This window comes from Sarcophilus harrisii, chromosome 6 (genome assembly GCF_902635505.1).
Source record: "Sarcophilus harrisii chromosome 6, mSarHar1.11, whole genome shotgun sequence".
NCBI classification, from domain to species: Eukaryota; Metazoa; Chordata; class Mammalia; order Dasyuromorphia; family Dasyuridae; genus Sarcophilus; species Sarcophilus harrisii.
Window position 1 is genome coordinate 140157746 of NC_045431.1, and position 23322 is coordinate 140181067.

General features: G+C 33.4%; 1 protein-coding gene across 2 annotated transcripts in view; it reads right to left on the reverse strand.

Moving 5' to 3' along the window:
- Positions 1-23322, reverse strand: part of UNC5C (unc-5 netrin receptor C) — a 407070-nt gene that overhangs the window by 94229 nt on the left and 289519 nt on the right. For both annotated transcript variants that reach the window (XM_003772864.4, XM_031941564.1), the window contains exons 5-7: positions 14965-15145; positions 11011-11178; positions 5659-5823 (exon numbers count right to left, since the gene is read on the reverse strand). In XM_003772864.4, coding sequence (XP_003772912.1) covers positions 5659-5823; positions 11011-11178; positions 14965-15145 — 514 coding nt within the window. The remainder of the gene's footprint in view (positions 1-5658; positions 5824-11010; positions 11179-14964; positions 15146-23322) is intronic.

The window sequence follows — 23322 nt, forward strand, 5'->3', positions numbered from 1 at the left end:
AATCTCTCGTTCCAGTTCTTCCTCCAAGCATGGAAAAGGAAAGAAATATATAAACTATATTCCTGAAATCATGCAAAACACAGATTAGCAATATTTCCAAAAAAAGCAAAAAAATAAAGTGAGAAAATTGTACTTAAATTTACATGCAGAATTCTATACTTTAAGGAGTGTAGTCTTGAGAAGAATATAATGATGTTACTAAGTGCCTTATTGTGGCCCAAAGGTCATCCTGAATTTTCAAAAGCTATCTTAGAGAAGTATGGACTCTGGCAGGTTTCACCTTAGTAAAAAGGCTAAGTCCATTCTCAGCAATATCTTATATCCTCTTTCTGTTCATCAACCTAGCTGAGGATAGAGAAGCTATATCACTAGCAGGTTTAGTGCCACAAGTACTATGTGTCAAACACTATATCACTAGGGATTCAAAGTAACAAATTGGAATTTCAGTGATTAATTCTTTAGCCAAAGTAAGCAAATAATATTTAGTCCCTCATTAAATGTTTACCATAGATTATCACAACTCCATAACTTTACAAATCAAGTTAGGGTTATGTGAAAAATATAAGTAAAATGGTGATGTTGTGGTGATGTGCACAAAATATGCACATAAAATGAGCCACTCCCCCTTTAAGAAAAGAAAAATCGGAGACTTTGTTCTTTCTTTAATTCATGAGGATTTGCTGAATTCATTCAAATATTTCAAAGCAGAAAGTTCACTAATGCAGACACAATTCTGAAAGATCAATATTGGAAAATTCCAATTTGATAGATTTCTCCTTTATAATAAGCTTGTTTTGTAATTACAAGTAACGCAACTTAGATTTGTTTGGAATGGTTCTCAGATAAATTGAAACTGATGCAAATTGAAAGCAGACACTGTTGTTCAGTTTTATCCAACTCTTTGTGATCCCATTTGGTGTTTTCTTGGCAAAGATTCTGGAGTGGTTTACCATTTCCTTCTTAAGTTCCTTTTATACATGAGGAAATTGAGGTAAACAGAGTTAAATGACAAACATACATATGTCATCTTTTTGAGGATTTACTGTACCAATGTAAATTCTACTTTATCCATACTTTCTGAACCTTTGAATTTCTAGTATTTTAAATTCCCCACAGAGGATATGAATGTCTTCCTTTCTAGATTTTATCATTTGCTGGGTACTAGTGTACCCGTCAGATTCTTCCTTCATCACTCCTTTGCTTTTGTTGTCCCAGAGACCTATGCTTTTTTTTATCATAAAGTACTAGGGTGGTAGGCTTTACCGTACTTTACCGTACCTTTTAACACTTGGGGATATATAGAGTTTATTTATGTATTTATTCTCCCTTTAAATATGTATCAGCAAAACCCAGAAACTATTCTTTGGTAGTACTGAGATTATGTTACTATGATGATTGTTGACTGAAACTATTATACTGTATTAAGAGGAAGAAGGTTTCTCATAACTGGAGGATTCAAGGAACAAGGATGTTCTATAAAAGACAAATGGGACTAACTAACCTTTGAGATACTTTACAGTTATGGCATTCTATAATTCTCTAGTCCAATTCCCAAATCTTACAGGAAATGGAGGGAATGACTTGTCTAAGAGCACACTGCTAGTTAAGGGCAGATTTAAGAGTACAATTGAGATCTAAAGATGACGTTAACACTCTTTCAGCCATCCTTGTGAACATTAGTATATATGGAATCTATATTATGTTTAATGTCTACTTTAAAAAAAAACAATATACTTTAAAAAGCAAAGGAATAAAAAAAGTCCAAGTTCTTTCCAGGACATTAAATACCTGTACTGGTCTTTAATTTTTCCTTGATAATTCATTCGAATTAAATAGCACCAGTTTCTAGATATGCATAAGACAACCCTTTTTCAGGCCATTAGATTTTTATTCAGAGCTGAATTAAATGTATAACTGACTAGGATATAACCTAAATTATTAAAAGTGACCTGAAAGGGAAAGTAGGACTTTCAAAATGGTTTTAATAGTGACAACAGGTCTATAAAACTCAAATACTTACATTACAATATTGCTGTTTAACTTTTTGAACCTTTTAAAAATCTGATCATTTTGAAAGATTACATGGAAACTGCAAAAATACTGATCTAGATTCTTAAACTAACTTCACAAAAATTGTTTTAGTGTTTACATATAAATTGGGAGTGGCTCACTCCCTGGGCTAACTTACATCAAGCAAGACTGTTACACATGGAACAAAATAAAGATCAATCTTGGCAAAATGGGTAAAATGTCACTGGTGACATGGCACACCAAATACTGAGATACTGTGTATCATAATGCTAGTGTCTTTATCTCTCAAAAATGCAATTTATTTCAAAGTAGTTAAAAGTCACTTTTGAATGCAGAAAGAAGAGGATTTAGATAATACCTTATACAAAGACAAGAAGTCTGAAAAGGAATTTGGGGGATTAGGATACATATGTGGAAGAAGTTTAATCAGGGTCCTAATACAAGATGCATTTCCTCCAGATCAGAGATTATCTAAGCTATTCTCATAATTAAACTATTAATATTTTCCTGGTTATCATGAAGATCTGTAATAATGAAACATTATAATCTTTAATGAATCAAGATATCTAGATATCTTCAAAAAAGATTCACTTCAAAAAAGAATACACTATATCTGTTGGAAAAGGAGGTGTGCTGATTACTACATGGGATAATATAGAGCTGACATCAGTGTCTCATAATAGTATGGTTCAGATATTTAAGGAAAATGCATCTAATTTTCACATTTAAAAGAGTGGGAATAGGAAAAAAAACAAAACAAAAATGAGGACATATATCCCGAATTTGACTCTGCTACCTAAGGAATGCTGAAACACTTGGAGAAAGGACTCCTGTGCATTAATTGAGTGGGATTTTTTTATAGGTAGGTTTGGAGTGGGGTTTGTGATCATGATTTGGGGATAGGGACATTAATGAAAGAGCCTGAAAAAATAATAAAAAATGAGAAGCAAGAACAGATTACTATATTCATTAGGGAAGTGACTGTCCTTATCAACAAGATGACAAATTAATTGGAGTAATGAAGTGATGATGATAGATAAATTATTGAAATATTTGATGTTAAGAAAATACATTTTCTTTTCCTCCTACTTTAAAATTTTACAGAAAAAGTACAATGTATGTTAAACTATAAAAGCAAAGCCTCTGAAGCAAATAATTTAAGCAGAAGAATGAAATTTAAATACCATGCTATTTCACATCCATAATAGATCTGATCAAGAACTTTTTCCCCAATCCTGAGTTTAACCCCCTAATTTCAAAACAGAAGTCTGTCTCATAGTTTTTGACAATTTTTCAGTCACAAGGGAAAATTTATAGGAATTCCTTAAATGATTAGTTCTAGATTTTAAGGTCCCATCTCACAATCATTAAGTCATTTTATGTCAGCATACATTAAAAGTAAAACTAAAAGCCAGAAGCATTTTATCTCATGAACTAGAGCTAACTATCTCAGCTATGATGTATTTCATATTTGTTATAATTATTTTTTTGCGGGGAGTGGAGGAGGAATAATAAAACTATACACTCTACCTGGAAGGTAGATAAGGTTGGAATCTGAGGAAAAAGACTGAGATTTAAATTTTATTCAGATCACTAAAGGGGAAATAAAAAAGAGAGCAGAAGCAGAAAGCATCACAACATAACAATTCATGCCATTCTGTTCAGCAACAAGGGGATATGAAACTATATTTATAAATATTATCATAGGCTATAACAAAAATAAAACATATCATTAAAACCTTTATATTGAAGCTCACATCTGGAGGAGGAGCATTCTACCTCTGGCTAGGAGGTTAATAATATAAATATGGTATTTTCATCTCATCATTTCCAGTTATACATTTGAATAAAATTCATACTAATATTTTCCAGTTATTAAGTTGAGGATCCATGCTCAGCAGTAATATTTCCAAATAATTCAATATACAATCAATTTAAAAAGAAAGTCCTCATTGAGATTTTATCATGCACTCAAAATAGAAGTAGTTGGATCTTTTTTCAGTGAATTTGCTTTTTAAAGGTCTTTTGGATGAAGCATCTGAAGGGCACATGTCTATATAAGTAGAGTTCCATACACACAGTGTAGAATAAAATCAGTTTTGCTTTAAATTCTTAAGAACCAAATATTAATTCTTTGGATGGTTTTCTGCCTGGGGCGGGGGGGGGGCAACTGCAAATTATTTTGGTAGTCTTTATAACTTAGGAAATGAATAATTAGTATGAAAATTGTCATTCTTTGGATGACAGTGTCTAAGATGAGAAGACAGCAGCCTGTTTTGAGTCATTTTCATCAGCTTGAGTTCAGATTTCAATTCTTAGTATCCAGATCTATGATAAATGGCAGATAATTCATCAGTTACACAGGGAGAGGGCAAAGGTGAATAGTTAAAGAAGCCAAACAGCCTCTTAATGATGGTAAGGAGTTCTACCATTCCCTTTCCTGAATTTTTCATGATTAAAAATTCTGAACAGATATAATTTTCTTTATCAAGCTTATGCTGAGATTTTTTATTCATAATTTCAATAATCTGAAAATGTTGTTAAAATGTTACTTTACTTTTCTTTAGTTTTTTTCCCCTTTGAATCTCCATTCATTTGGAATATTACTCCATTTATTTGATTAAATTACACTGAATTTTGGAGCTAACTCATCAATGATATTAAATATACTAATTAATAATAATAATATACTAAATACATATTAAATATACCTATATCCATACACTTCTATGTTTATATGTAAACTCTGATTATATATATATGTATATAAACTATACATATGAGAAATAGTATACAGATGCAAAACCAAACACAGATATTCCTTTTTCTCCTTGAATATCATGCCAACTCATCACATATATCTGTTGGGTTTTTATATTTAAAGGTTTTCTTTGGTTATTATTTTTGTATATATATATATGTATATATATATATATATATATATATGTGTGTTTTTGTATGCATGGATATGAATGTATATCATAATCATTATTATTAGATACAAAAATATATAAAATATATCTATCTATAAAAGAGAAAAAGGATGGGCATATTGGACAGATAACAGGCCTTGTACCTAGGAAAAACTTGCATCAGAGCTTACCTCTGGTATTGACTCTGTCACTTTCTCAGAGGTCCAGGTGAGCTTTTAAGACTCTAGGTTTCAGAGAAGATATTGATCTGCTTGGGAGAGAGGGTGTCCCTTGGAAGAGTTCCCTCTATCAATAAAATATCAGGTCTAGACCCTATCCCTATCTCCTATCTTATATAACTGATTAATCCTTGAAGTAAGTGGCATTCTTTTAGAACTAACTCTGACTCCCATATTAGCCTGTAGTCAAAAAAAATCAGAGGTACCTTTGTGACATGACCAAGTACATCCTTAATCAGTAACAGGTCTTCTTAGGATTATCCCTTTGTTATCTACCATAATGGGGATACATTTTAATTCAGGACATATAGGTGGTTTCTGATGGGTATATATAAGACAGGATGTTATTATGCTATTGATATTCTCCCCTATTTTGGGTTAAAAGAATTCTCAAATTCTGTTATTTGCCTCAAAGCACTCCAAATATTAAAACCTCAACCCTCTCTCCCTTCTTGCTATTTCCTCCCTGTACTCACTCTGCATACAGAGCCCATCTGTGCAGTTCTTGGATTGCAAAACGAGCCCCTCGCAGTCCTTGCCTCCATTCTTGGGGGCTGGTGCTGAGCACTCTCTCCTGCGCCAATGTGTACACTCTGTTCCACAGGTTGACCATTTGCTCCATGCTGTCCATCGGCCATCCACTAGCACACCCACACAAGTACAAAAACAAAGATAAAAATAGCTTCACTAGGAGTAATGTAGAAGTATTTTGAATTTGAGAATGTCTTTGTCTTTTCTGCATCAGAAGGAAGATATACTTTGATTATGTTCCCCAAGGGCCTTTTTCATGCTTCTTTTCCCTAGTGATAAAGCTGCTGACATCCTTTATATCTCATTCCCCATTTTACCTGTCTTCCTTCCAGTAAGCCTTATTTTGGAGAAATCATAATTGTCCTAAGAAGTGAAGTTATACTGATTTCTCAGGTTCAGTCCTTTAGAATTTCTTCTGTCCTGTGATAGGCTTGCTAGCAACTTCAATAAAAATAAATCCAGATATTGATATTTTCAAGGTACTATACACATAAAAATATAAAAAATCATAAACTGATTCAGAGTTTAGTTTATATTTCCCACATGCAAACAAAAAGTTGAGAGCAAGATTTTTTTGGTTACTTATAGCACAGAAATCAAACAAAAACAAAAACTACAAATAAAAAGTTGAGAATGAGATTTTTTTGGTTACTTATGACATAAAAACCTAGCTAACAAACATAACAGCCAAAGTAACACACTTATTCTAAAGGCCAGATTAAACAATGCTAATAGGTTCTAGAAATGGATAGGACCTTAAGAGTCTAACCCCCACCCCCCTTTTTTTTTTTTTACTACTAATAAAAAAAAAAAAAAACTAAAGCTCAAATAAAATAGGGATAGAACCAAGATTTTATTTGTCTAATCAACTTCAAATCATTTTTATTTACTTTTTTTGTAAATTTTGATTTAATGGGTTTACCCCCTTGCCGTACCTGTTACTTCTTCCTCTAATAGAATTGATGCTCCTTGAGAACAGGTATAGTTTTGTTTTGTTTTACTTTGTCTTTGGGTATCTAGTCCATAGTACAATGACTGGCACATTAATACCCACTTGTTGAAATAAAAGTCCTAAGGATACCTTCTATCACAGCTGGGATTTGAACCAAAACCTCAGTTTCCTTATCCATATACCTAGGGCATTTGATTGTATGATCTTTAATTAGTCCATCTGAATTTAATCTTTCATTGGCTTCTCTGGTTCATTAGCTGCTCTCTGTGGAAAATCTTACATATTCTCTCTGTGCCACTGCATAGGTGGTCTGTCACATCTGGAATGCTTGCAAATATCTCTTTTGACTAAGTCATCTTTAACTTCCTTTACAGACCATCTCAAATAGTACCTCCTACTGAAGACCTTTTCTGATTTCCCAAGTGCTAGTGGTCTTTTTCTCTTGAAATTACTTCACACATACCTCTTATTTGCCCTTCCATTTTTTGGGGTTTTTTTTTTTTTTGGTTTGTTTAGTATAATATGTACTTTTTATCTTAATATGGTAAAGGCATAATTAAAAATATTGTGGCAATTCTTTCAAGATCCCTTTCTTCTTTTTAGGCATCTGACAAAACTGTCCCCAGGGAGATCAAGAAGGCACTCAGAATTTTTCCATTCCCTCTCTGCCTTGCTATATAAAATCCACCTCTGTCCCAAGGGACAGCAAGTCATTCAAGGAGTGGAGTATTCAGACCATAGGATCTGGAAGGGACCTCAGAGGCCATCTAGTTCAACTTCCTTATTTTATAGTTGAGGAAATTTAAGCCCTAAAAGTAGAAAACTTTGCCAAAATCATATAGGTAGGAAGTGTCAGAGGTGGGATTTGAGTCCAGGTTCTCTGATTCTATAGCTGGGTGTTTTTTTTTGTTTTGTTTTGTTTTGTTTTGTTTTTTAAACTATAACATGCTATTAAATTCAACTAATATATCTGTTCCAGAGACCACGTTTCAACTCCCATCTACATAACCACCAGGACAACAGGTTTTGGTCTGCATTTAGCCTCCCTTTTTGACAAAGTCTGTCTTTCTAATGCACCTATAGCTCCATTCACATTCCCTATGACTACCTCTGCCAAAATCTGGCCACCATTTCCTCATATATATTGTTATCCCCCTACTAGTTATGAACTCTTTAAGGCTAGGCCCTACATCCCTTTTGTATTTGTATGTCTAGTATTTAATACAGTGTTGGAACATAGTAGATATTTAAGTGCTTACTGACTAATGGATTCATTCAAAATAGTTGGAAATTACCAAAAATAATTATTTGTGAAGTACAAAAAGCTGAAAGACAGCATAGTACAGTGGCTGGCTATAGTGATATTTGTTTCCCTTATTTACAAAATGGGAGTGGTAGTACTCATAATTTTGGGGAAATCAGGAAAGAATAGGTTCATATTTAATGGGTAATTCACTTAACTTTAGTCTTTATATGTAAAATGGTGTTGATAATTCTGGTTTGAAGAGTTGTTGTGAGGCACCAGTGAGACAATGTACATAAACTTTGCCAAACTTTAAGGTACTATATATCTTTTGAAGACTGTTGTTTTTCTAAGACTTATAACACTGCAAGGTTGTTATGAAACCCCTTGTGCTATAAAAGTGCTTTAAGTGCTATAGTGCTTAAAGTGACATAAAAATGAGTTGTTTTCAGTATTATATTAGCCTAGACTTAACACAAACCACAGATAACCAGAAAATTAACAACCTTACGTCATAATGTTGTGCCATAGTTCCCTTTTATTGTCCTGCCTCAGTTTTCCTAATTTTCCTGCCTCAGTTTCCCTGAATTGTTCTGCTTCAGTTTCCCTGAACTGTTTTGCCTCAGTTCCTTGAACTGAAGAATTTCTGCCCCAATCCCCCTGGTTGCAACATCACTCCTCCCTCCTAATCATTAGAATTTAAGGCTGGCTACTCTAAGATTATAAACTGTAAAAATTTAATCCAGTTAAAGAGAAAGACCTTCTGTCTTAGACATCATGACTCCAGATCTTATCAGAATGTCTGGTGTCTCCCTCCATTCTGTCATTGTTCTTCTTAATCCCACCTTATTAGAATTTATGGTCCTACCCCCCACCCTGTCTGAATCAGATTGGTGGTCTGTTCTGGCTCTCAGTACTCAGACTCCACCCCTGCCTTAGTCTCCTCCAGTCACTTAGAGCCACATGTATATATATTTCATGGGAACCTCACATTCCTCCTGGATGCTTTGAGACATCAGCCCTGGGGTCAAAATGCCCCCAGCAAAATCTCTCCCTCTCAAAATATTAAAAACGCTAATCTCTATCTTGCCTCAGTTTCTCTGGCATTACAGTAAGTCTTATGAAAACAACAGTTTTTTTCTTAACTTGTACAAGACAGCACATGAAAAACAATGTTGAAGTTACTGTGTAATAGAGTCTAGTTCACAAATGGATGGAGTATCATACAGCAAAAGAGCCAAATGGTTCATTGTGGTGTCATGCCACAGTTCTCTTTTATTGTCCTGACTCAGTTTCCCTAATTATCTTGACTCAGTCCTGCCTCAGTTTCTCTGCTTCAGTTTATAATTATCAGCTCAAAGCTCAGCCCTGCAAAACCTCCCCTCTCTCTTTATCAGAATATTTGATAAGGATAAAAGATCTTATGTTTTAGAACAGTGGTTCTCAAAGTATGGTCTAGAGAATCCTGGGGATCTCTAAAATCCTTTTTGAGGGTCTACAAATTCAAAAATAGTTTTTATTTCCAATATGGTAAATGTTTATAAATATAATCCAGATAAACAAAAACTTTGGAGAGATCTTCACTAATTTTTAATTGGATAAAGATACTGAAAATAAAAGTTTGAGAACCATTGTTTTAGAATATCAGAATGCCTCTCTCCATCCCAAGCTATTGGAATGTCAGATACTATTTTATCAAGATGTCTCTTCCCATATCCCAGGTGCCTTCCCCTATTATGTCATTCCTCTCCAGAGGCTCACTCACCCTGTCAGAATTCTGTTCCCGCTCTCAGCATCCTGACTCCATCCCTGCCTCACTCTACCCCCTGAGTCTGAGCCATGTGTATGTGTATATATGTCATTGAGAACTCACATTGTTTGCTAGATTCTTGGAGACAATAGTCTCATTCAGCCCTGGGACCAAACCATGGATTCATTTGGTCCCAGTAAATCTCTCCCTTTTAAATAAATTATTAAACATTCTCTAATTTCTATCTTGCTTCAGTTTCTCAGGCATTATAGTGGGAATATGATTGCTTGGAGACTCAGGAATGCATAAAAGTGATAAATGTTGGTTTTAATGACTCTCCCATTTATAAGTGACACCTGAAGGAAGAGTTCCTGCCGAGTAGTGAAATGAACAAGAGAAATGTAAAATAAGGAAGAAAGGGAAGCTAGGTGCCTGTTTAATGCGCAAACTGGATAATCTACTTCTAAATAATTGAGTTGGTTGTATGATTAATTTTCAATTTATTCACATTAATGTAATACTGTAGGGGTTTGAATTATTCTAAGATCATTTAAGTTTTGCTTTGGCATGAATTACATGCATACTCAATTCAAAGTACGCATGCTTCTTAGTTGTGTTTGGTTTAAGTTAAAATTAAATGTTGTTTTCATTCCTTGAACACAAGGAAATTAGCTTAGAAACGAGTTAAGTGTGGAAAAAGCAATCTTGGGATTAGACATTGCTGTGGATTATCTATAAACTAAACATTTCACATGTATAGTTAATTAAAAATAGGTTATTTGGCATTTGCAAAATTCATTATCCAATTGTCACAAATCTTTCTCACTTTCTTTAATTTATGTCCCAAATTTCTAGTCGCCTTGCCTAGAAGTTGACATTACATTTATGCATGATTCCTTCCAAATCATTTTCTAAATTTATGTTCTGATTTATTTTCATAGTTTTGAGGACTAAGGACTTTTGTTCTTAACATTTTCAGCTTTCAATACGGCTCAAAACTTTTTATTACAGAAACTTCATCTTGGCTTAAGCTTTGTAGAACATTGTAGAAAGATTATCTGATTTTTGGATCTGCTATTTGCAAACAATTTTGCATATTTGTGTGACAACTGAATATTCTTTTTATCAAATGCTTGAATCATCACAAAGGTAAGAACTATTTTCAAGGATTTTTTTTACATATTATTTCACAAATTTGGATTAGTTATTATGAGTGTCAATATGTAGGCAACTTTTATGTCATCCCTCTCCCTACAACTCGAAAACACACAGTAGCTAAACCTGACCCTAAGCTTACTATTACCAAAGGCCTAGAAAAGAGATAGGAAAATATAGACATTTGATTTACCAACCTGGACACAATGTTGTACAAGATATTTTCTGAACACTTTGTCCTTCACAAAAGGCACCACCATTGAGTGGTGCTGGGTTCGTGCAGGTTCTTGTACGTTTCTGATAACCTCTGCCACATCGACTGTTACATACAGACCATTCAGTCCAAGTAGACCAGCCACCATTCACTAAAGCAAGGGAAATAATAAATACTGCATTATACATACCTCTTCCAACCCTAAACCTGGTTTCGAAGTAATCTAGATAGAAGTTTTAATATTGGATGGAGATTGAAGGATCATCTAGTCAAATACCAATGGAAAAAATGATTATTTCCCTCTTTTATTAATGACTAATTATTTAATCACAACCAAGATTTGTTTTTTTTTTTCCTTTTCTTTTTCCTCATCCAGAAATCAATCAGTGTGGGAAATCTTTCTCAAAGTCAGTAAAAGAAATTCTAAGTTTGGGATATTGGGAAGATTACCAGGTCTGGGAAAATGTGGAGTCTTCCTTTTGTCAGCAGGTGATTAAGAAATTTGTAAGTTGTTTGAGAATGTGATACATGTCACATATTTCCAACCCATTCATTGGAATATAGCCTAATGTCTCATTATAATATTCATTCTCTTGTTAATTATTACCAAGAGTTGATTACCACCTTTAAGAATCCTAGGGCATATAAACTGTGAGCCCACTGCCATGAAGGAGGGTCTTATATTCTAAATGTGGGAAATTCCTGGGGAAATTCCTAAAAATGATCCTTACTTGAATCTCAACCCTTCCCCACCCTCCTACCTGGTTCTCATGGGAAACTCCCACCTCCAACTGATCTGGGAATCACTTTGGTCACCACCCTTATTAATTTGGAAATTAGCCTGTAATTGCTCCCTATCCCCAAACCACAGAAGACTAAATAAAAAACAAGGCTCTGTACCCAAAACTTTGATATATTCCTAATCAGGAAGTGGACCACTGAGAGAAATAGTTTCTCAGTGAAATAAACCCATTTTGCCAAAAAACTTGCTTGGAGAGTGGAACTGCGAATTCTTTGGCAAAACCTGTGACACCAGAGACCCCCCCCCCCAGAGCTGTTAGGGTATCCTCACCCCTCAACACCAGGGTTTACAAAGTTAGTAGGTAAGCATCTGAACCAGATTTGTATTTCTATCTTCTGGACTCTAGACCCAGTGTTCTGTGCACATTGGTGCCAATTCACTGTCATAAGGAAACAGCGCCATTTAAGTAAAGTACCTTTTCCAAAGTGATATTTATTAAGTATCAAGATATTTAATAGGATAAGAATATAGTTGTTCTAGCTCTTAGTTTATTGTTCTATTCCAAAACAAGATGATTTAGAGTCACTGAGCTGTTTTAAAAATGTTGTCATGGAAACAGTTCTTCTACCATGACTATGCAAAGACTATGGAGTAAACATGAAAAAAAAAAAAAAAAAACCTCATCATATTTCAATGATAAACTATTATCTTTCAAACTGTGCATATATATTAATGATTTTGATTAAATTTAGTCATATCAGTTAATTTAATCAAGATAACTGGTTTGGCCAAGCTAACTATCTGGTAGAATGAATCAGCGACCTATTAAATCAAAACTGAAAGCTTGTAACCTAAATCTAACATGTTTACTTGTATTTTGATATATCAATGTACAAACTATAGTGAACTCTCTGTTTCTAAAGACTTCTAGAAAATTTTTTAATATCTTACTACTTAGAGAAGTGGGTTCTCAAAATCTTAGTGGTACTTTCTGGATTTATTAGTGATTTATGAGAATGACCTCTAGTAGGTAATGTATGGAAGATATCCTATATCCATTATTTTATAAATCTCAAATGTACCAGAAATTCATTTAACAGACATATAGCAAGAAAGCTTTTTATATGCTTGTTCTTAGAATACTTCATTGTAGTTCTTCTCTCTCTCTTTTTTTCAATTTTTGACAACTTTGGTAAAGAGAGAAATAGGGTAAGGTGTTGATAGCCTTTAGAGAAATCAGTTAGTTTTTCCCAAGTCCACTCAACCAATTCAAGATTCTAAATCCTAGAACACTCAAATGTTACCTTCACCCATAAGCCTCAGGTCAGATTTCCTGTTTAAAAATCTCAACAAGTTAGCATTTAAATTGCTCTAAATTCTGAATTCTAATTCACAATTTAAAACCATTAGGTCATTTGTGTTTGCAACATTTTTGAATAGAGTATGTACAATATATACTAGATCTATGAGTATTGTATCAATACTATACTTAGAAGAGGAAAAACTTGCATTTAAATTGAACTAAATTAAGTTAAAAGGAAATGCATGTAGGTCCAACTATCATATTTTATTTATGATTTGTACACGTTGTGACAATGCCCTCTTTCTTCTTTGCTTTCCACATTTGGTTTCCATATTGGTTTACTACAGACACCAAAGTAAGAAATACCGCCACTGTATTCTAAGTAAAGCAATTAATTACAATAAAACATAAACCTAAAACTGACCAACAAACTAATGCCTGGAGTCATCACAGGTTTTTAAAATTCTTTTCATAATCTGTTCTCTATTACTGAGGGGCAGTTGGATAGGCTGAATCTGAAGTCAGGAAGACACATCATTGCTAATTGAAGTCTGGCCTCTGACATTTATTTGCTCTGTGACCCTGAGCAAGTATAACATTGTTTGCCTCAGTTTCCTCAACTGTAAAATGAACTGGAGGAGGAAATGGTAAACTTCTCCAGCATCTTTCCCAGGAAAACCCCAAATAGGTTCACAAAGAATTGGATGCAACAACAATGACTTATCACTAAGAAGACAGTTTGTAAAAAATTAGTGAAGTCAAGCTTTTTGGCTTCAGTTCTTATAGAACTATCAGTCTCAAATAGACTAAGCCAACTAGAAAGTCACCATTTAACTGTAAGGCAACAATCACATTATAATCCCATGATGAACCTGACTCATGATCATGTCTATCAGTCCCTAAAAGGAAAATGAGCATAGGAGACAGTTCTTTTACTGCAGTCTTTCTTTGATGCTTCCTCTATAGCAATAGTCTGGGTTCTTATGCCAGCAAAACACCAGTCTAGAGACCCTACCAAATTAGAAAGCTATAGATTAGTCTGGTGATGAGAGAAAAAATATTCATTGATATGTTCATCTACAGAATTGGTTTTCAACCTCAGCACTTCATTAACTATGTTGCAGAAGGATTATAATTTGTGTTGATGGAAGGAGTACCCACATACATGAAATCACAGATTCTTGAAGAAATGAAGTATTTCAATTAGGGTTATAATCTACAGCTCTAAAACAGTAAGACAAAATTCCTTTATAATGATATTCTAAACTTTAGTTATTTCTGAGTTCCTTAATGAATCCCATAACACCCTGACACCTTCCCATAAACACCCTGAATCACTATCAACCAGTCACTAAGCATTTGAATATTTGCTGTACCCAAGCACTACTGGGAATACAAAAGAAGTATAACATTTGGTCTCTGCTTTTCTAAGAAATTAGTAATTTATCTGAGGAGACCAAATTAGAATACATTAGTTTGCTTTATTTTTCTTCAAATCTTCAAGAATGGTTCAGGTTCACAGAAAATCCATGTACTATCTTCAAATACCTTAATTTCTGTTCTCAGCACTGTTGTGCTACAACCTACTGTGCCCAAAGGCCAAACTTGAGACCAGACATATAGCAAGACTGCAGTCAACTGAGTACATGTTGACTGATAGCATATTGGGATATTCCATCTCAATCATGAGTAACTCTAAAGAAGCATTATGTAAGAAGCATCCCAATATCATTTATTGGGGAGGGAGGGGAGTGCGAAGATAGACAGATTACAGGAGTGGGTAAAGGGATGTATGGAGATATTTTATTACAGCAAAGATGCTAATGAGAATTTTTAGCCTAACCCAAACTGACTGGGACCTCTCCCAATTTTGATAAGACAAAAAATCTTACCATAGACTATAACAGTTGCTGTCGTGCTTTTCCTCTTGGCGACAATGTTTTTGGCAACACATGTGTAATTTGCTGTATCTGAGAGGCGAGCCTGTTTTATAATCAGGTTGTGGTCAATGGTAATATAAAAATTCCGATCTTCAACAGGATCAATTACCTCTTCATTTTTCAACCACTCCACCTATGGTGCATAAAATATTAAATAAATCCCCACTTTTGGAACAGTGGAATATTTTTTTCTCTTTCTATTTGATTCATGATGTCTCCCAAACATAATATCCAAATTAGGGAAAAATAACTTAGTGAGGTCATACAATATCACTCACCTGCCAAACATGCTGATTCTGTGTGTACCATATTACCCTCAAATGTCAATGAACCAATTGGGAAATACAGTGTTCAAATTGTTTTCATTTTCCTCTGCAGGTAGTGATATGTACTGCCAGGTTCAAAACCCAATCAAAAAATAATAGGTTAAGCATTTCAAAGAACTCAGTTTGGTATTTGATTTGTTTACTCTGGGCGACTTATTTGCTTCAATTCAGAAAATAAAATAGGAAAACTAAAAAAAAGCTTGAAATCATCTCAGATTATATGTAGCTTTAATAGAACAAAATGTAGATGATTTAAGTATGTCAAGTTGAAACATATGGATTAAATTACCCTGAAAATGCTTTTATTTGAAAAAATGTAGCAAAAATATGTTTAGGAAATCATTTCAAGCAAAACATTTTAAAAGTCATTCTACATCTTCCCCATGTGGCTAACTCATCCATCACCCATATTTAAGTTAAATTTCTTCTTTTTTTAAAGAGAAAACCATTTTAATCTTTATTCAGATAGAATAACAGAACGAAGAGAGGAAAATTATGTCAGCTTGTTTAAACAACAACAACCACCTTCTTGTGTTATCCACTATCAAGAAGAATGACTTTCTAATAATTAAAATGGCATCTTTTCCCTCTCGTTTGGTCAAGGAAATAAGACACCTTAACATTTTCTGATTATTTTAAGGGTTCAAATAAGGTAGAAAAACCTTTCAGTGATAGGCAATCAATACTGGTGCAATTTCTAAATGTTCAGAAGCACCTTAGACTTCAGAGGAGGTCTGAAATTCTTCAGTAAATCTGGTAGTATGTTTGATGCAGCATATCTTAGACTTCAATCTAACTAGGGAACTCTATGATGACATTCCTCAAACGCAAATTTGACACATAACTTGTAAAATAAGAACAAACATGCACATGAGGCAAAAATATGGGTAGGAGCAGTTACATGCTTTGATTGAAGTTTTAAATTCAGACTCACTGCTTAAGTCTTAATATTTATTAAAGGTGATCGTAGTGCAGATTATCTTAAGCAGTGTCTAATACTGGTAGCCATCTGTTAATTAGTTTTCAAATTCAGATCATCACTTAAGTCAGATACCAGAATTAAATAAAAGATGGCAAAAGTAATCAGATGCTCACTTTATTGGCACCTATCTCTTTTGGTCTCCACTACTCTGGAAAGAGAAGGTGAGTTTAAGATCATTTTCTCTAAAACAGAAAATCCACTCACAGATAATTGAGAGTTGACTTTTATTTATCCCTACCTGGCACTGTTTAGCTGTCTTAACAAATGTGGTTGCAAAATGACTATGTATTACTTAAAAAAAAGGCAAAAAATGATATACTACATCATTTTTAGGCTTCAGGGTATATGATCCATAGGCCATATCATGAACCATCTATTGATTTAAACTTTTTATATAATGGAAACCCAGAATGTACAAGGGACAGGACTGTTGGAATCAGGACAGAAGGAATAACAATTGTTGATAGAAAGGATCCTTCTTCTTGAACAGAATTATAAAATTTGATTGAGGGTTATTTTTTCAACTCAGAATTAACACGTTGAAAAATAGGGTCTGTACAAGATATAAAATCTTGCAAGAGTTCATAGACTGATGATAAAATTATATTCTTGTTGATATATTTCACTAGAAGAATTCTATTGCAAAGAGAAAGAATGCATCCCTCTCATATTAAATGATATCAGTAATGCTATCTGTAAGAAACTATATTTTAAATTATAACAAAAATGTAGCTGAACAATTGCAAATGTGGATGAAGCAAAATGAGACTATTACATAGTTGTTACATAATTGTTACAAGAAGATTGATGCTAATCTGATTTGAATCACTTATTTGAATTTTTCTATAAAGAAGAAAATGGATTAAATATTTCAAATATCTTCTGATCCCTTCTAGCATTTGTAGCATGTCACAACTCCTTATGTTTAAAAAAGTCCTCTTCAAATATTCATTGGCTAACATCAAGGTAGGTAGAAGATATGGCATCATAATGTTATTCAAGTTTCCAGTTCGTGAAAATATGTTGAATGTAATTCTTTCAAATCTAAAATAAACTAAGTTCCCCCCTCACTTCTCACTTCCAGGTATAAAATGAGTTACCTGGGGCCACAAGAAGTATTGGGTTTGGGGTATTTCATCAACTCTCTTGGGGCAGTCATTAAACATCTGTTGCAGCTGAAATTAATCAATGAGTTCCATAGAACATTTCAGATTATATCTCTGAGGAGAAAGACATTCTGCAGTTAAAAGAACTTATGATAGTGCCTTGAGAATTATGTTGTACCCCTTTAGGATTTTTTTCAGTTTTGCTGGGAAAATTATTCTTTGTTTTTATTTCAATTATTCCAAGCTTTCTTTTCTTTTCTTCTGTTTATCATTTTGAGTTAATCTGACTGTAATCCTTTGGTTTAAGATCTTTTCTAAGACTGACTGAAGTTTTGTTTTTTTTTCTTTTCACATGAAATTCTAAATTTTGATTATCACATTTCTGTTTGTTAATTTTTTTTAAAGTTGTGACCTGTGGATTCTATTTTCGCACAGCTCTCTCTTTCTAATAGGTCCAGAATGTTTTAACTTGCTAATTTCTCAATAAATTATATCTGAAGCTTTTATTTTAGTATGGTTTTCAGAGTATTCATTAGTCTTACATTATTTCTCCTTGGGAAATTGTTTTTGGTAATAGATTTCTCATACCTTTTTCCTTTTTTTTTGTGAATGCTTTGACTTTGTTTTATCATTTGTTATCACTGAATTTGAGAGTTCTGGTTTTTCACTATTCACTCTAAAATAATATTTTGTTTCCAGACTGTTTTTATTTTTCAAATTTTTTTCCTCAAGAGCTTTTTTTTCATTTTCTAACTTATTTCAACTTTTCTTACATTTATTTAGTAGTCCCTGTGTTTTTTTATGGGGAATCAATTTTTAAATGGGTTTGCTTATAATGATTGCAGTGTTTTCTTCTTTTGAGATTTTATCCGAGGGTTATTTCAGCCTATAACTTAATTTTTTTTAAATATTTTGACTTTCCTTATTTATTTATTTAAAATTTTCCTACTTCCATTTAAAACATTTTTTACAAAAACTTTTGAGTTCCAGATTCTCTCCCTTAACCCCACCCTCAGCCCCCATTAAGAAAACACATATGAAGTTATGTAAAACATTTACATAAAAGTTATGTTGTTAAAGAAAATATAGATCTCCCACCCTGATAAAGAAAAATAAAGTTAAAAGAAAGAGGGGGAGAGAGAGAGAGAAAGAGAGAGAGAGAGAGAGAGAGAGAGAGAGAGAGAGAGAGAGAGAGAGAGAGAGATAAGGGAGAGGAAAGGAAAAAGGGAGGAAAGAGGCTGATTCAATCTGTATTTAGACAGACTCTATTCAATTTATTCTCTGGATATGGATAGGATTTTTATTATAAGTCCTTCCACATAGTTATAATCATTGTATTGCTGAGAATAGCAGTCATTTATAGCTGGTCATCCCAAAATATTGCTGTTACTTTGTATACAGTACATTTCACTTTTCTTGAATTCATGGAGGACTTTCCAAGTTGTTGTTGTTGTTGTTGTTGTTTTTTCTGAAAGCATCCTGCTCATCATTTCCCATAGAATAATAATATTCTATGACAACCACATGCTGCAATTTATTCAGTTGTTCCCCAATTTATGGACATCCCCTCAATTTCCAATTTTTCTCCTGAGAAGAGAGCTTTTTTTTATAATAGAGGTTATTTTTCTTTTTATATATAGTTAAATCACAAGAAATGCATGCATTTATAACCCTTTTTGTATAGATATATATTTTAATCATTTATCAATTGGGGCATCTGCCCATAACTTTTTGATATTTTATTCCGTGTTAAGCTCTTTAGTGTTTTTATTCAGGCTTTACTAAAGTTCTTCACATCAAGATGTAGAATAGATGTGGAGAATTTTAAGTATTCACAATGATCATGACTCTGGATGAGGTAACTGAGTCCTAAATTATATACAATCACCTCATCTCCACTCATTAGTAGGGCTCTCTCCTTTGCCATCATCCTAATTTAGGATGGTGAGCCATATATATATATATATATATATATATATATATATATATATATATATAAAATTTCAAGGTAGATGTACCCTGTCCCTGACAACTTCCAAAGTCCTTTTTTTTTTTTTTAGGTCCATACTAATTTCTTTCAGGTCCTGACCTAACATTTTATTTATTTTTTTAAATAATAGCCTTTTATTTTCAAACTACAGGCAAAGATAGTTTCTTTTTTAATTACTTTTTATTTATTATAATAACTTTTTATTGACAGAACCCATGCCAGGGTAATTTTTTACAACATTATCCCTTGCACTCACTTCTGTTCCGATTTTTCCCCTCCCTCCCTTCACTCCCTCCCCTAGATGGCAAGATGTCCTATACATGTTGAATATGTCGTAGTATCTCCTAGATACAATATATGTGTCGGGACCAAACAGTTTTCTTGTTGCACAGGGAGAATTGGATTCAGAAGGTAAAAATAACCCGGGAAGAAAAACAAAAATGCAAACAGTTTACATTCATTTCCCAGTGTTTTTTCTTTGGATGTAGCTGCTTCTCTGTCCATCATTGATCAATTGAAACTGAATTAGGTCTGTTTGTCAAAGAAATCCACTTCCATCAGAGTACATCTTTATACAGTATTGTTGTTGACGTATATAATGATCTCTTGGTTCTGCTCATTTCCCTTAGCATCAGTTCATGTAAGTCTCTCCAAGCCTTTCTGTATTCATCCTGCTGGTCATTTCTTACAGAACAATAATATTCCATAACATTCATATACCACAATTTGCCCAACCATTCTCCATTTGATGGGCATCCATTCATTTTCCAGTTTCTAGCCACTACAAACAGGGCTGCCACAAACATTTTGGCACATACAGGTCTCTTTCCCTTCCTTAGTATCTCCTTGGGGTATAAGCCAGTAGTAGCCTGCTGGGTCAAGGTATGCACAGTTTGATAACTTTTGGGCATAATTCAGATTGCTCTCCAGAATGGTTGGATTTGTTCCAACTCCACCAACAATGAATCAATTTCCAGTTTTTCCCATCCCCTCAACAATCATCATTATTTTTCCTGTCATCTTAGCCAATCTGACAGGTGTGTAGTGGTATCTCAGAGTTGTCTTAATTTGCATTTCTCTGATTAATAATAATTTGGAACACTCATATGAGTGGTAATAGTTTCAATTTCATTGAGAGAAAATTGTCTGTTCATATCCTTTGACCATTTGTCAATTGGAGAATGGCTTGGTTTCTTATAAATTAGAGTCAGTTCTCTATATATTTTGGAAATGAGGCCTTTATCAGAACCTTTAACTATGAAGATGTTTTCCCAGTTTGTTTCTTCCCTTCTAATCTTGTTTGCATTAGTTTTGTTTGTACAGAAGCTTTTTAATTTGATGTAATCAAAATTTTCTATTTTGTGATCAATAATGGTCTCTAGTTCATCTTTGGTCACAAATTTCTTCCTCCTCCACAAGTCTGAGAGATAAACTATCCTATGTTCCTCCAATTTATTTATAATCTCTTTCTTTATTTCTAAATCATGGATCCATTTTGATCTTATCTTGGTATACGGTGTTAAATATGGGTCCATGCCTAATTTCTGCCATACTAATTTCCAGTTATCCCAGCAGTTTTTGTCAAATAATGAATTCTTATCCCAAAAGTTAGGATCTTTGGGTTTGTCAAACACTAGATTGCTATAGCTGACTATTCTGTCTTGTGAACCTAACCTGTTCCACTGATAAATTAATCTATTTCTTAGCCAATACCAAATGGTTTTGGTGACTGCTGCTTTATAATATAGTTTTAGATCAGGTACAGCTAGGCCACCTTCATTTGATTTTTTTTTCATTAATTCTTTTGAGATTCTTGACCTTTTATTATTCCATATGAATTTTGTTGTTATTTTTTCTAGATCATTAAAATATTTTCTTGGAAGTCTGATTGGTATAGCACAAAATAAATACATTAGGGAGTATTGTCATCTTTACTATATTCGCTCGGCCTATCCAAGAGCACTTGATATTTTTCCAATTGTTTAAGTCTGACTTTATTTGTGTGGAAAGTTTTTTTGTAATTTTGCTCATATAATTCTTGACTTTCCTTTGGTAGATAGATTCCCATATATTTTATGCTGTTGACAGTTATTTTGAATGGAATTTCTCTTTGTATCTCTTGCTGTTGGATTTTGTTGGTGATGTATAAAAATGCTGAGGATTTATGGGGATTTATTTTATAACCTGCAACTTTGCTAAAGTTATGAATTATTTCTAATAACTTTTTAGTAGAATCTCTGGGGTTCTCTAAGTATACCATCATATCATCTGCAAAGAATGATAGTTTGGTTTCCTCATTGCCTATTCTGATTCCTTTAATCTCTTTCTTGACTCTTATTGCCGAGGCTAGTGTTTCTAATACAATATTGAATAATAATGGTGATAATTGGCACCTTGCTTCCTCCAGATCTTACTGGGAAAGGTTCCAAGTTTTCCCCATTGCATATGATGCTTACTGATGTTTTAAATATATCTCCTGACTATTTTAAGAAAGAGTCCATTTATTCCTCTACTCTCAAGTGTTTTTATTAGGAATGGATGTTGGATTTTATCAAATGCTTTTTCTGCATCTATTGAGATGATCATAATGTTTTTTGTTAGTTTGGTTATTGATATAGTTGATTATGCTAATATTTTTCCTAATATTGAACCAGCCCTGCATTCCCGGTATAAATCCTACTTGGTCATAGTGTATTATCCTGGGGATGATTTTCTGTAATCTTTTTGCTAATATTTTATTTAAGATTTTAGCATCAATATTCATTAGGGAGATTGGTCTATAATTTTCTTTCTCTGTTTTCAGCCTACCTGGTTTAGGTATCAGTACGATGTCTGTGTTGTAAAAGGAGTTTGATAGGACTCCTTCAATCCCTATTTTTTCAAATAGTTTATATAGCATTGGAGTTAATTGTTCTTTAAATGTTTGGTAGAATTCACATGTAAATCCATCTGGTCCAGGGGATTTTTTCTTAGGGAATTGGTTAATAGCTTGTTCTATTTCTTTTTCTAAGATGGGACTGTTTAGGATATTAACTTCTTCCTCTGTTAATCTGGGCAAGGTATATTTTTTAAAGTATTCTTCCATTTCATTTAAGTTGTCGAATTTATTGGCATAAAGTTGGGCAAAGTAATCCTAATTATTGCCCTAATTTCCTCTTCATTAGTTGGGAGTTCTCCCTTTTCATTTTTAAGACTAAATTTGATTTTCCTCGACTTTTTTAAATCAGATTTACTAAGAGTTTGTCTATTTTGTTGGTTTTTTCATAGAACCAACTCTTAGTTTTATTAATTAATTCAACAGTTTTTTTTACTTTCAATTTTATTGATCTCTCCTTTTATTTTTAGAATTTCAAGTCTGGCCCCAGTCTTGCACTGTTCTATTTATCCTTTGACTCAATGGCTCAGAGAATTTGGGAATCAAGTTCTCACTAAATATGAAGCCAAGCTCCATCTTCCTCCCCTACAGGGAGATACTAAAGATGCTCTCTTCCAGCTCCCTTCTATCACTTCTGAAGGAGTTAGGGATTAACAGTTACTGAATGGGTATCTTGATTTAGGGATTTTGGTTCTTGGTGCTTCTCCTCCCTGCAACTGTAGATGAGATGGTATAGTAGAAAGGATAATGAGACTCCTTTATATTGAATCATATAGGGAGTTTATGATATATTTCTTGTGAATTTATTTTTGGGGGATTACTTAACTGGTGTTTTTCAACTAATTAACTTAACCATAATTAGGCATAAAAATGACTCTTTCATCACAGGGAAAAGTCAGAGTGACCACAATTAATATTTTATGCGCCATAAAGTTGCAATGTAAAACATTACACAAGAAGTACACAAAGATAACACTTTTTAGAAAATAAAAAAATATAATCTAAAAGAGAATATGTTTGGCTAGAGGTGT